This window comes from Manduca sexta, chromosome 26 (assembly GCF_014839805.1).
Source record: "Manduca sexta isolate Smith_Timp_Sample1 chromosome 26, JHU_Msex_v1.0, whole genome shotgun sequence".
NCBI classification, from domain to species: domain Eukaryota; kingdom Metazoa; phylum Arthropoda; class Insecta; order Lepidoptera; family Sphingidae; genus Manduca; species Manduca sexta.
In genome coordinates, this window is record NC_051140.1 from 16810603 (window position 1) to 16825275 (window position 14673).

Consider the following 14673-nt stretch of genomic DNA (forward strand, 5'->3'; position numbering starts at 1 on the left):
ATGTTTGCCATTTTCATCGATTTTCGATTCAATTTTAAAAACTTTTTTTTATAATACCTAATAAAATCGATAAAAATGTTTAGTAACAATAGTTTTACTGTAATGAGCATACCGTAGGCAGTGTTACACAAAAATGGGAACAAAAATCTTAAGAACTATTTAATTCATTACTTTATTTATAATCATAATTAACATGATTATTTTTGTATCACGATATTATTTACATAATTATAATAAGCCTTTAATTATTCTTCTACCTACTACAAATAGAAAAGTGAAAGCAATGAAAAAAGCATTCAACAGTCTAAACGTTTCGAAAACGAAACGCGAAGAATAAGGAAACTTTATTGTTGTGGTCCCTCTTAGGAGTACAGAATGCTCATGCTCAGCAGTGGGACAGTATCAATAGTCCATATAACCCGATCCCTGCCGGCTTCCCTTTCATAATTCATGTTAAATCTGATTATCATTAGGGTAATTTGCCGACCGTATTTATGCATATACCTATATGTTGTGTCGGGTTTGGAAAACTTCACCCTCCACCACTGGAAAGTATGTTAATACAGGGCTGATATTATATTGTTGTGATATAAAATACGTCTGTTCAGACAGTGTTCAGTTCACTTGATTGGATTTAAAATTATTCCTATTAAACTCTACTATTTAATGGCTGTGCGAATTCTAGCGAATATTCGAATTATTTGAATTTTCAAATATCGACACAATTTATTCGATTTTAATTCCGATCGCTATGAACACATGTTTTGCCCAATATTTTAACGTTCACAGGATTTGAATTTATTTAAATCAACATTAATTATTGAGAGAATTAAATTTTTTAATCGAAAATATATAAATACTGGAAGACTTTCAGTCTATATTTTATTATGTAATTTTTGTACATTGCATTCTTTTCGTTTTAAAACAATTTTCAAAGTTACTTCATTACACGCTTACATTAATTAAATTATTTTTATTTAATTTTCTTCTATGATCGAAAATAGGAGATTTGACTACTAAAAATTATAATACAGTACGTAATTTTTTTAATTTTATGCAGTCAAGTACCCTATTTCTTCTTTTTATTATATCTTTCTTCCCTCTGTTACTAAAATCCACCAAAACCACCGAATAGTCATTGCCATCAATGATGAAATTTGTCCATTTTAGCACACTACCTTGAACCGTGGTCCTCAAAAACGAGTTTGCATTAACCCATCCCATTATGTACTCATTCTATACACCTTTCAATTATTCACAAGGTGTGTTGACAATAATACATTTTCTTTCCCTTTAACTCAAGGCGTATTGGCAGTAACCTTGTGCCCCTTCATGCTCGTCCTGGCTTTGCTCTTAGCGTACTTACTGCAGTCAGCGACGAACGCGACAACAGCTATCAAAGCGAAGACCGCGTAGAACACCGCGAGGCATATGAGGAAGCTCTCCTCGTTGTGTTCCCAGATGTGGGAGGCGCGGAGGTACTCGTAGTTCGAGAGGACTTGAGTTCCGTTCGGCGGCGGGCACGGGGACTGGACTATTATGTCCTGGTAGGGTCTCTGTGGAAGAATATTAAATTTTGGAATTTTGTTTATCAAATTAATTGGTTATTTATTTGACAGGATTGGAAGTGATTGTGCTTTATATTGGTTGAGCTGTATGAAAAGTTACATGCCTAGTAACTGAAATGTGTTTTCATGAAAGAACGATACCATTCGGCCAAGAACGGTAATTTATGCTGAAGAAGTAGCTCATTTCACAGTCCTATCAAACTATAGATCCAATCTCAATCGTATCTATAACTGTATTTGTCTCATTAAAAACCTATTCTTATTGCCTCTAAGAATTCATCCGCTATAAGCATCAAAGAAAACCTTTAAAATCACCTAAAATCAATCAAACAAAACAAAACAACACCAACCTGTTTATTGGTACATCTGATCTCCTTACTAATACTAGTTTTGAGCGCGACTTCGCTCAGCTCCTTTCGAAGCACTTCTGGCAGTGTCCACGTCGATGGCGACACATACTCCAGCCAGCGCAAGTACTGCGGTATGTCTAATCGGTGTAACATCACGCCGTTCACTAGTGTGCTGAGGAGTAGGCAGAGACCCGCCAAAATAGCGGCCGTCTTCTCCATTGGTATTAGGAATATTAACGCCCGACACAGCATCTGTATGCTGATTAGATAGAGCACCATGTAACCTGAAAGAGAAATGGTATTGTTAAAGAATTTTGAAGTAATTTGATATGACAGTAATTTGAAAGAAAAAAATCGAAGCTTAACCTGCGTCTAGTGGCAGAAGAAGCATTTTTCTGCCGTCAAGCAGCAGTGTGTACTGTGTAGTCACTGTTGTGTTCCCGATTGAAGGACATTGTAGCCAGCGTAACTACTGGATATAATAATACTTACCATCTAATGTCTCAGTATGGAGAGAGCAGTGGAATACCAAACGATACTTTGCAATTCAAGGTATTGGATGGTGTTTCTACTGTTTATGGACGGTCGTATCGCTTAACATCAGGCGAATGTCAAGCTCGTCTTGTCATTCATAGCAATAAAAAACAAAGAAGTAGGGAACCTATCAGAACTTACCCAACCGATATGGTGATTACAAACATAATAATTTTAAAGTATGCCAACATCTTATCATTTGATCATCTTTTAAATCTTTCAGTAGCTAAGAAGACTCAGACATACCTAAATAAATATAGAATCCGTCGAAGGAGCCAGGCGACTGCGCGTACAGGCCGGTCATGGCGTAACTCGGCACCAGATACGCCAGCCACGTCAGCACCGATGACCATAACTCGAGGAATTGCTGTAAAAATAATGAGGGTTGTATTGTAAACCCTCTTCTAATCCGCAATTATCTACTGACATTTTCAATAAATGATTCCAATCGCTTTTTTCGAACTATATCAATAGAGGACTAATCAGGTCAAAGTTTCTTTTGACACATATAAATGAGTTATTTTGATTGGTTCATTCTCGGCATCGGATTGAAGATTGAAATTGGGCGCGTTTATTGACAATGGATGTTACCTGCATAGTGAATAAAGTGCAATACTTGTATGTCCATCTTAAACTCCTCCTTTCATATGCCTTTTCTGGCATCATATGCCTTTAAGCAACATTATAGGCTAACAAGTTTAGATTTAGATATTATTAGTTCGGAGGACCAATTTGTGTTCGTAGGACCAAAATCAGCACATCTCTAACACTCTCCTACAGATTCTATAGTTACTATTGCGTTATTAGAGATATAAACATTTAAGAATAAACGACCTAATAGGTCTAGAAAGTCACTGGAGACCGTTCTCAACAGGCTCATATTTAAATACTTGGAAGAGGCCTACACGCAACAGAGGATATGGAGATTATCATGGTGAGGAACTGGAAAGTCACTGGATTTCTACAGGTTTATCTTTAAATACTTGGAATAAGCCTATATGCAACAGGGGATATGCAGATTATCATGGTGACGAACTGGAAAGCCACTGGATTTCTACAGGTTCATCTTTAAATACTTGGAAGAGGCCGATATGCAGATGAGCATGGTGAGCAACTGACATCGAAGAGTATGAAGACGGTGCGCGAGTAGAGGCCGGCGCGCACGTCGCGCTCCACGTGCGCGCGCGCGGCGGCGGCGTCGCGCGCGCCCCACAGCAGCACCGGCCACGCGCACGCGCACAGCGACGCGTAGTGGAACCCCACGCGGTCGTTCTGCGACAGCTGTAAGTATAACATGACGAGTTTTTATTAAACAACTCAAGTGACCCGTTCAAATCAAAATTAATTGATTGTTTTGGCAAAAGTTTATTTGGTTACGCCTCTGGTGTTTCAGAATACTTATTTTTTGGGTTTTTAAGAAAAGTCCTTATTGCTGCTCATACCTTATTTTAAACGCTCCTTTTCCTCGACAAACATTTACGAATTTTGACTTTTTTCAAAAAGGATACAAAGGCAAACACACTTCACAATTTTGTTCACGAAGGGATAGGCAGGCCTGCAAGTAGTTGAACCGGTACTGGAACTTGGTACGTCATAGATGTGCAGTATCGTATCGCGCAATACCACTACACAACCGAGGGAGTTCAAAATAATACAATGTGAAATATAAGTACAATACCTTAGCATCGGTGGTCGGCAGGTCCCAGAATATGGTGCCGGTGATGATGGACATAACGGCGGCTATCAGCACTCGGGTGATCACGTTCGACAGCGTCGTCATCTGCGTGTACACCAGACTCTTCCTATGAAGTCAAAATGTTGGTGTTAATGTGCGTATAATGTTCATAAATCAAAATTATTTTTAAAAGGCATAGCATATTGGAGTTTATACCGAAACCTGTATTGTTTTTACGTTTAGAAAAGAAGGCATGAAAATAACATTTTTTTAAGATTTCCGTGTTTCTTATTAGTTAATGCGGTATTTAAATTCATCTTGCTTTATACTGTAGTTCGTGTAAATTGTTTTCTAATATTTATATATACGTATGAGATCATTTTCACATTGCGTTAATAAATTAAATTACATATATCATCTATTAACGTATATTTTCATCAAATATCCCAGTTATACGTTTCGGATTTTTGGTCATTGTGTAGTTTAGTTCGAATTTGACGTGTGCGTTTATGCGTAAAATTTCTATTACTTTTTATTGATAATTTTATTTTGTTTGAAACAATTTTTTTTTATTTTACGTCGAACTTATTGTTCGTTAGTTAGAAGATTATAATAATGTAGTTTCGTTTAGAAGCACAGTGTCAAAATGTTCGTGTATTGAGAGCGACTGACTCGAGCAGCGCGAAGGCCTGCAGGTGTGCGCGGGCGCGGCGCGCGGGCGCGGGCAGCGGCACGGGCGGCGGCGGCTCGAGCGCGCCGCGCGCCGCGCCGAACACGCCCGCCAGCGCCTCCACGCGCCCCGACGACTCCAGCAGCGCCGCCGCCGACAGGTCGTCCAGCGTCACCAGGTCCACTGCGCAAACAAACCTCCACACAGTTACGACATAGTCAGGATAACTGCACAAACAAACCTCCACACAGTTACGACATAGTCAGGATAACTGCACAAACAAACCTCCACACAGTTACGACATAGTCAGGATAACTGCACAAACAAACCTCCACACAGTTACGACATAGTCAGGATAACTGCGCAAACAAACCTCCACACAGTTACGACATAGTCAGGATAACTGCGCAAACAAACCTCCACACAGTTACGACATAGTCAGGATAACTGCACAAACAAACCTCCACACAGTTACGACATAGTCAGGATAACTGCACAAACAAACCTCCACACAGTTACGACATAGTCAGGATAACTGCACAAACAAACCTCCACACAGTTACGACATAGTCAGGATAACTGCACAAACAAACCTCCACACAGTTACGACATAGTCAGGATAACTGCGCAAACAAACCTCCACACAGTTACGACATAGTCAGGATAACTGCGCAAACAAACCTCCACACAGTTACGACATAGTCAGGATAACTGCGCAAACAAACCTCCACACAGTTACGACATAGTCAGGATAACTGCACAAACAAACCTCCACACAGTTACGACATAGTCAGGATAACTGCACAAACAAACCTCCACACAGTTACGACATAGTCAGGATAACTGCACAAACAAACCTCCACACAGTTACGACATAGTCAGGATAACTGCACAAACAAACCTCCACACAGTTACGACATAGTCAGGATAACTGCGCAAACAAACCTCCACACAGTTACGACATAGTCAGGATAACTGCGCAAACAAACCTCCACACAGTTACGACATAGTCAGGATAACTGCGCAAACAAACCTCCACACAGTTACGACATAGTCAGGATAACTGCACAAACAAACCTCCACACAGTTACGACATAGTCAGGATAACTGCACAAACAAACCTCCACACAGTTAGGACATAGTAAGGATAACTGCACAAACAAACCTCCACACAGTTAGGACATAGTAAGGATAACTGTACAAACAAACCTCCACACAATTATGACATAGTAAGGATAACTGTACAAACAAACCTCTACACATTTATGACATAGTAAGGATAAGTCCACTGCACAAACAAACCTCAATACAGTTAGGACATAGTAAGGATAAATCATGGCTACTATAGTCTGTCCAGAACCGTCGTGGGATTTGATGTCGCTCATGTGCTTAATTACCTCTTTTTAACCGACTTCAAAAAAAGGAGGAGGTTATCAATTCGACGTGAATGTCATTTTTTTTTTGTTTAATCCTAGTATGTTTCTAAACAAAATTCCTTAAAAACAACACGCAAGATCATTTATAACAAAGCAATACGACATGAGGATAATACGACGTTTAACATTTACCAAATGGCGGGGAAGGTTTTTTTTTGTTTTTTGTGTTTCACTAATGCTTATTTGTGTTTCAATATTAGCTTGTTTTAGTGATTACTAAAGAGTGAGGTGGGGCGAGAAAGGTCCGCTATTGGATACGTTGCCCACTCGCCCTTGGCGGGGAAGGGTTACTATGTTAAAATCGATAGTTAGTTCACTTTTCGACCACGACGGTTCTCTTTCTGAACACACAGTTACGACGTATCATGCAAAATTCAATATATTATATCTTAAATGGCTTAATAAAAAAATATAATAAATTATTTAAACAATAACAAACTCACAATAATAATCTGATGGATTTTTAAAAGCTGGACAAGGATAATCTATGGATGAGAAATATGGCAACATGTCTCTTCTGTACCCGCTGAACATCGTCCTCCCCGCAGATATCAACACAACCTGGAAAAACAAGAAATTTAAACAATCATGTTCTTACTATAAAACATACAAATACACCTAAAAATATAATAGTTTTTTCTTTCATACTTTTATATACAGGGTTAATATTTTTTCTAAAAAGAATATATTTGTTTAAACTTTGTATTATCACGCATTATAATCCCGACCATAAACAATATCTCTCAAAAATCGTTCTAAAAATCTAATTTGTGAATAATTTTATAGCATATCAAACTTACCTTAGTTAGCATCGCGAAGATCTCATACGTGGGCGGGTGCAAGGACATAATAACCACGCGACCTGAACTCGCCCAGTTCCTGAGGTATTCCACCAAGAAGAACGTGTCGAAGATGTCCATCTCCTTGGTAGGCTGGTCCAGGATCAACACCGCCATGTCCAGGAGAAGCTGACACGCGACGTTCAACCGACGTATCTCTGAGCGAGTGAGACGGCCTACGTTCGTGTCCCTCACTTGCTCGAGGCCTAACTCTTCTATTAACAGGTTTATCTAGAATGACATTTGACGGTTAAACACTAACAAACATAATTTAGAAACAATATTCGTAACACCAGTGACGAACTTAGATCTATAAGTTGGAAATGAGCAGATATTGACAGACACAAAAAATTACTAGACATACCATCAATGAAAAATAACTTAATAAGTTAAAGAAGACTTAGATGACGCTAACTCTTTTTGTATATGAGATAATATTTTCTTATCAGGAATCTCTATACGTCTATATCACAAGTCACGACACTCACCCGATCTCTATCGTCCATCTTGACCTGGCCGTGGTTGTGTCGCGGCCGGCGCAGCGCCGCGTGGAACCGCAGCGTGTGCTCCACCGTCATCGAGGGACACAGCGACGTGTCGTTCCTGACGTACGCCGCCACCTTTCTGAGTGTAGACGATGCCACCGGCTGCCCGTTTATCACTATGTCTCCTGACAGTTTCTGGAAAGGTGTTATTTACGGGATTAAAGAGGATTTTTAAAACAGATATCATATTAGTAGGTGATACGATGCAAAATATTCGGAAGTTCGTTTTCCTAATAGTATATCTATATATATCTTAGATGAGAAGCAATTGCAAAAGAAAACTAAATTAATAACTAATATGAAACATCGACATAATTACTTTATCATACATCACATCTTCCACCCATGATAAAGCGTTAAAATTTGTTTTTTTTTTCTATTAGACATTGGAAAAAGAACTACAGATCAGTGCATAAATCTTCAAAGACGGGCTATGTTGAGTAGTGGACTACTTATCGCTGATGATGAATACTTATGATAAAATGAACACACAAGACAGCAATAAAGTTGTCCTTACTTTTCGAACACCAGCTAAGACGTCAAGAAGACCGGTGGCTTCCTGTTGTGACGTGGCCAACACCGCCAGTATCTCTCCAGACTTCACTTCAAAACTAAGCCCTGACACCAGCAGCGTCGACTTGTTCTCCGGTGATGTTATTTCTAAACTGTTTACCTGCAAAATTAAGACTGGATGTTAACCTGTTTATGAATTTATTGAAGATAAGTAATTTAGTTTCTTTTTTGCAAATGAATATGTATCAACTGAGCAACTAAGTTAATAAGCAGTAATTCGAAACCGAATGTATTTATAAATGTTTGTAACAAAGGTATTGTTATTAAGTATTTGCTGACGGCATAGTTTTATTATGTATTTTTAAAGTGCTTCTTTCATCAATTTAACTTACATAATAATTAGGATAAATGTAAGCGGAGTGCGTGTATCCATCGAGGTGGTCTCCAGGCCTGAGGGTGGAGTGTTTCCTCGACTGCGCGACGGACATATGGCTGCCCGCCTTCGACATGCGCCCGCCCAGATGAGATGACGGCATTAGGTAGCTGGGGAAACCAATTTAAACACTAAAGTTAAGTTTAGACTAGCAAGTTCTTGCAGCAATATATTGCGAAAGACTTTAACTACAAATTAATAAATTCGTGTGGATTTACATCCGTCTCCATTACGTCTAATAGCGACTAAAATATTCATTATAGCTCATTATTCGTTGATAAATTATCTACCTTAACATTACCACAACATACACTATAATGTTGAATTTCCTATCCTTGACCTATAGTAAAATCAACCTGCGGCAATGACGTAATGCCCAAGCCTTTAGCACGACTTACCTATAATTTTCGTTTACTTCTGATATTTACAATTGTACCATTTTGAATTGTAATCCTAATAACACCAGTATACACTATAAAACAGACGAAACGGCCTTCCGTTTTGCACGACAATTCAGAACAATGTGACTGTGGTGCGTAAAATTTTACACACATACATATTCGTACTCCATTGGGATTAGTGGGTTTGTAATTATATTCTTTTGTTAGTTCGTTATGACTGCTCGTATTCAGGAAAAATAATTAGTTAACTAAATATACTGGATATGAAAGATCGCTGTCTCATTATTCCAAGGTCCTATGTTAATTATGACTGCAAAAATGGGATTAAAAGTTTTCATGTCGGTAAAAATTAGAAAAGGCAATTCATGGTTCCCCCTTATTTATTTTCCGGGATTATTGAAAATTATCATTGAAAAACACTTACAATCATGTTACATATAATTAAATCTGCATATCTAATATAAAATAAAACCTTGTAATAGTGATCCAGCGAGATAATTATATTGATGCAATCTTTTCAAAAATCAAGCTTTGTAGTTATTTTAATGTTAGTCCTGAATCTGATAAAAGAAAAACGATAAAGTATTGTTAGTCATAGTAAACTAGCTAAGATCATTCCCGCTTTCCAATAGCGAGCTGTTGAAATCTGATGCATCGATGGGTATTCGTCATATCTATAATAACATTATCTATATACTAATAAGTAACCTCCTCTATCACTGTATTACTCACATTCAATCAGTAAACCGGCTCACACAAAACTGATCATCCTTGGTTTCAAAGTCCGTGCACCACAACACTATTTACTTTGGTTGAGGGACAGTAGGTGGTGGTCTTTTCATATATCTTAGTCTATTTGTCCGCGAGGTAGCTTCTAGGTATATAAGTGATGACCTTACCTATGATGATCACCATCAGGTACAAAGTCAGCGACGCTGTTCCGCCTATTGGAGTACTGGGAACGGTGGGGTCTTGCATCTATTCCGAGAAGGTTGGCCTCGCTGACGGACTTGTGCCTAGAGTTTACCCACTGTGGTTCGCCTCTGATGCCGGCTTGCTGCATCGCTACCAATGGCACACCTGTGCCAGGCTGAAAGACATAGAAAATCATGAATTCAATACATTTTATTTCATCGATAATTCACAAAAACGAGATCCAAAGCAAACAAAACCCAAGGTAGATTCCGCTAGATGATTTTTATTTCTAAATACCTATAACAATATCAAAAATCAACAACACTCACTTGATACGATGGATGTAAGTTCTGCATTCTGAAGTCAGGATCAGAGCGATACTTTCTACTGTACTTGTTGTAATTAGTCGTCGTTTCGTTATCTGAACTGTCATACCCTGACGAAGTTTCACGAACCCCTCGACTTTGCCTGTGTATCCTTTGAAAACAATTAAATTCTTTTAAGCATTATCGTTTCGAAAGGATTTAACCATTAAACGCACTGAAAAACGTTAGTACTAGTAGTTAATTCTTCTTCTCTGCATTTAAAAAAGATGGTCCAAGAAATCTACCCACTTAGTTTTAATTTTTTTAAGATATCCTTCAAATGTTATCATACCTGGGTGCTGGTTTCATCCCGCTCCCAATGGAGGTCTTCGGTTTGGGCGTTCCCGATCTCTGGGAGCCATTGTGGTTCGGTGGGAATACTCGAGGTAGACCAAACTTGAGGTATGTGTACATGTTTGAGCCGAGAGCTGATCTGCAAAGGAATTATAGCTAGAATACATTACGAAAGAAATAAGTACACTTGCTGACAGAAAAATCTGGATATAATTAAGTTCAATGTTCTTCGTTATAATAGTAGTAAAAACACAAATACATGCGGTTTTTAACAATTAAAAAGTAATTAATTTGAAGATGACCTAATTTAATATTAATCTATAATTTATTACAAGTAATAACAATCATAATAATTTGTACAGTTGCTTTAATCTACAATCAATTACAATGATAATTATATGTATAGTTGTCATGGGTATTTGCAGGTTGGAGTAGTATTGCTACGATCAAAATTTGAGATTTTTTCCCCCAAGTTGAAAGCTCGCTACGCCCATGACAACTGTAAAACCAAAATAGAATAACATACTTGGGTCCATATCGAGGGTGTGAGAGGATCGACTGCACGGTGGTGTCTCGCAGCTGGAAGTTCCCGTAGGGCAGTGGGCTCTTATCCGTGCTGCCAAGAGCACTGTCCGTGAAGTCGGAGTTCAGGTTTTGCCTTCAAGAACGTTAATTGATTTAGCAACGCGAACGGTCAGTAACAAAAATGTTAAGGTTACTTGCTCAATGTCTTTCTTCCTCAATTTTCCTTAATTATTGTTGATTCGAGTCGAGTCACAAACATTTTAAATTGACCTTTGATTTAGGATTTCATTTATGAATTCAATTTCGATATTTAGATAGAAAAGGAACTTATTTTATATTTTACCCTACATAAATGTTAACTCAAATAGTTCTTCGATGACTTTTTTAAATTCAATCTTAAATTTTTTCTTAAATGTCTCTCTATATTCTTCTTTAGTAAGAAAAATTTCATCGACGTGGTAACCATTGTACCTGTATATGGACCAAGCGTGCAGATCCTCGGAGTGCATCCCTCTAGGGTCTTGCATCAGCGGGTTAGAGGGAACCGAGTACCGCCGCTCCCCACCCAGGCCGAGAGCCGATTGTGACATGTTCTGCTTTCACACCTCACTCTCGACAACCTTATTAAATAATGCAATTTTAGTACCAACGCCCAGTTAACACAGGTCTTTATATCATAAAACTCATTTTTGTCCTATAATACTTGAAGCTAAACACGAAATTTAAGAGAAAGTTTCTCATTCTGTATTTTATTCAACTAAATGACAAGACAAACAAGTCGCTCCTGTCGTTCTAAGTGATGAATCTGCTTAAACAATAACTTTTACTTCCAGAAGTTAAGATTTCAAATCATTAATTAGCACTGCACTCTGCTCGTCCCTCATCAACCACTCTAGAAATTCGATATTCATTTTCAAAATAATTATTCAATTTACTGATTACATTCTCTAAAACATGGCAATAATATACCAATTATTATAACTGGAATACCTTTAAAACTGGAACGGAACAGAGTCTATGACTGGTTGTTGACAGAAATAAATAATGATGTATAGGTATCCAGACACTTGCATACTAGAGTTCTATCCTGTAATACTGATAATACTCTAATTTCCACTTACCGGTGTCATCCTATTTGACGACTTGTTTTCTTATATCTGCACATCATCACTCCGTTTTGCTTTTTATATTCATCTGTAAAAAAAAAAAATATTCTTAAACTTTACTAATAATATATTTAAACCATCATTACATATAAAGAAAAAAGAAATCTGAATTTCAAATCTGGTTCGCATATTTGGATACTGAGTTATCGTGTCTAGACTAGTTTGGTCCTTAATATCAAACCTCGGATCTGTAACATTTTTTTTTTATGTTGCCAGTTATTCCACCTCTATTACCCTGCGCTAATAGACGCAGTAATAAAAAAATAAAAAAACGAAATGTTTACTCATAAGAGACTAACAAAAAATGACCCAACAGTTGAAGATAGATATTATCAAACATAAAGAACGGTACTATGAAATGCCTTTCTACTCAAGTTACTGCAACTACAATCTTTCATCATAACATATTTATATTTAAACCTACATAATATAATTATCAGTTTATTGAGTATTAGACTATCTATATCATAAAATAAAAATCACAAATTGCGTAATTCCTAAACTCATCACGACTGGAGTTTTGACGATCGACATTGGCCGTATCCTGGCGGACTGTAGCGAATCAAAAAGGTCGCTGGTACAAACGAACAGTACAGTAACACCGGACGCGAATGCGACGGTGACTGGCACATGGCACACCCAATCTCACCATCTCATTGTATGTTACGCAAATGTCAACTCAACACTGAGTTATGAGCGTGATGCATAGATAGCGTTCGCTCGTGTGTGATGGTGCGATATTTAACCGAAGGTTTTCTTGCTTTCAAACGTGTTTTTGTTTAACGGTTAAACTTGGGAAATTGTTACGTAAAGTAAACTTAACCTTTCGCTGTAACAGTTTGAACTAGACCCCCGGCGAAAAACGCCTATAACAAGCCGTGGGATTGTGTATTGTTCTCTCCAGAACATCAGGGAAATAACATTTCTTCTCTATGACACGCTAATGAAGATTTATACGAGACGTGTAGAGTGACGTGTCTATTATAATTGTAATAATTTGATTTTCGTGTTAATTGGTACCACATGTCAATTATCTTATAGATACACATTAGCAGTCTTACTTATACACTTGTTTAAGCGCTAAGAGGAGGTAAAGAATTGCTTAAATAGCTGTCAAAAAGATCACCGGTTTCCTAGTTGAAATCTTATTAAGAAGCAAGATGGCGGGTTTTGACTTACAGCTGATCGAGTAAATTTGTGTTTTAACTAAGCATAGCTTTGCGAAATTTTTATAAGTAAGACTGTAGATTGTAAAAGTGTAAAGGAAAAAAAATCATATCTAATAAACTACATGTAGTTGTAAAAAACATCCTTAAAGAAATAAATATAATTTAGAACAGGGGTACCCATTTTTAAATAACGGCATGTCACTAAGCCGTCACGTATATTGGACACAGTGTACTTATCACAAAAGTAAACTTTGATTAATATTTGTTTGCAAACGGACAACGGAATCGTGCGTTCTTAAACAAATTGCAACGCAAGATATAATTTTCATTGATAACAAATATAAATCGCTTAACTTAAAGGGAAGAATTATTCTATTACACCATAGTATAAAAACGTCTAGATATACAGTTACCACTACGAAACAAGCCATTTTCCTGTTAAGATATTTTCGCTCTAATTTGTGTTATTTTACGGCGAATTTACTGACCCTAATATAAGTACTGAAAATCATCTATATAATAATACGTGAAGAAAAAACTTGATATCGCTTTTTAAGTATATTGCACGCACGGAGTGTAAGATTTGGTATAATTAAAAATGAAATGTGCGTATAATTTGTGTTATCAATATAATAAATTCGATGGTCGAATTTCGATCACTGGACCGCCACTGATACTAAGGGAGTATATAAATTACAAACAACTTGGATATTAATTTTCCTTCGAAACTATTTCCCATACTATGATTACAAGCATCTGTAACGGGATTCTAGTACGAAGTGAGTATCACAACTTATAATCTACTAGCTTTCGCCCCCGGCTCCGCCTGTGTGAATTTTTTTTCCGCGGTAAATATTTTCCCAGGATTAAAAAGTAACTTACACCACTCAAGTAGCTTCCTATAAGTAAAAAAATAATTCAATCGGTTTAGAAGTTCCTGGGATTAGCACGATCAAACAGACTCTTCACGGCTAGGGTAATCCATTACCAAGTTGTTCCTTGCTGTGTTTTGCTTCGCTGAGTTTCGTGGGCTATTAATCTTGCACAACATATTGCTTCAAAAACTCGCTAATGTAAAGTAAGCTTATTAATAATTATCAACTCACCAATCATAGCAAAATAATCTGACCATCATTTGCTTTACATATCTCTGAGCAGCTGTTTCATAACCTAATTCTTTAACATTCGAAATGCCAACAGTTGCACATCATAAACAGAGAGTTAAGACGACATAGATGCCATGATGTTGCAAGCCAGTGTGCCAATAGGCGAGGT

General features: G+C 37.5%; 1 protein-coding gene across 2 annotated transcripts in view; it reads right to left on the reverse strand.

The window, feature by feature from the left end:
• Window positions 1–568: 568 nt before the first annotated feature.
• The window catches only part of LOC115452770 (ATP-binding cassette sub-family G member 8), a 77733-nt gene continuing 63628 nt past the window's right edge, over window positions 569–14673 (reverse strand). Inside the window, exons 1-17 of one of the 2 annotated variants that reach the window (XM_037443450.1) lie at window positions 12185–12277; window positions 11535–11683; window positions 11065–11196; window positions 10537–10677; window positions 10209–10356; window positions 9864–10054; window positions 8523–8673; window positions 8135–8290; window positions 7561–7752; window positions 7034–7303; window positions 6677–6794; window positions 4800–4980; window positions 4131–4254; window positions 3572–3733; window positions 2699–2819; window positions 1919–2202; window positions 569–1556 (exon numbers count right to left, since the gene is read on the reverse strand). In XM_037443450.1, the coding sequence (XP_037299347.1) occupies window positions 1299–1556; window positions 1919–2202; window positions 2699–2819; window positions 3572–3733; window positions 4131–4254; window positions 4800–4980; window positions 6677–6794; window positions 7034–7303; window positions 7561–7752; window positions 8135–8290; window positions 8523–8673; window positions 9864–10054; window positions 10209–10356; window positions 10537–10677; window positions 11065–11196; window positions 11535–11653 (2748 nt within the window). In that variant the 5' untranslated portion in view covers window positions 11654–11683; window positions 12185–12277 and the 3' untranslated portion in view covers window positions 569–1298. Of the gene's footprint in view, window positions 1557–1918; window positions 2203–2698; window positions 2820–3571; window positions 3734–4130; window positions 4255–4799; window positions 4981–6676; window positions 6795–7033; window positions 7304–7560; window positions 7753–8134; window positions 8291–8522; window positions 8674–9863; window positions 10055–10208; window positions 10357–10536; window positions 10678–11064; window positions 11197–11534; window positions 11684–12184; window positions 12278–14673 lie in introns of those variants that run through there. The other variant, XM_037443448.1, reaches the window with a different exon arrangement.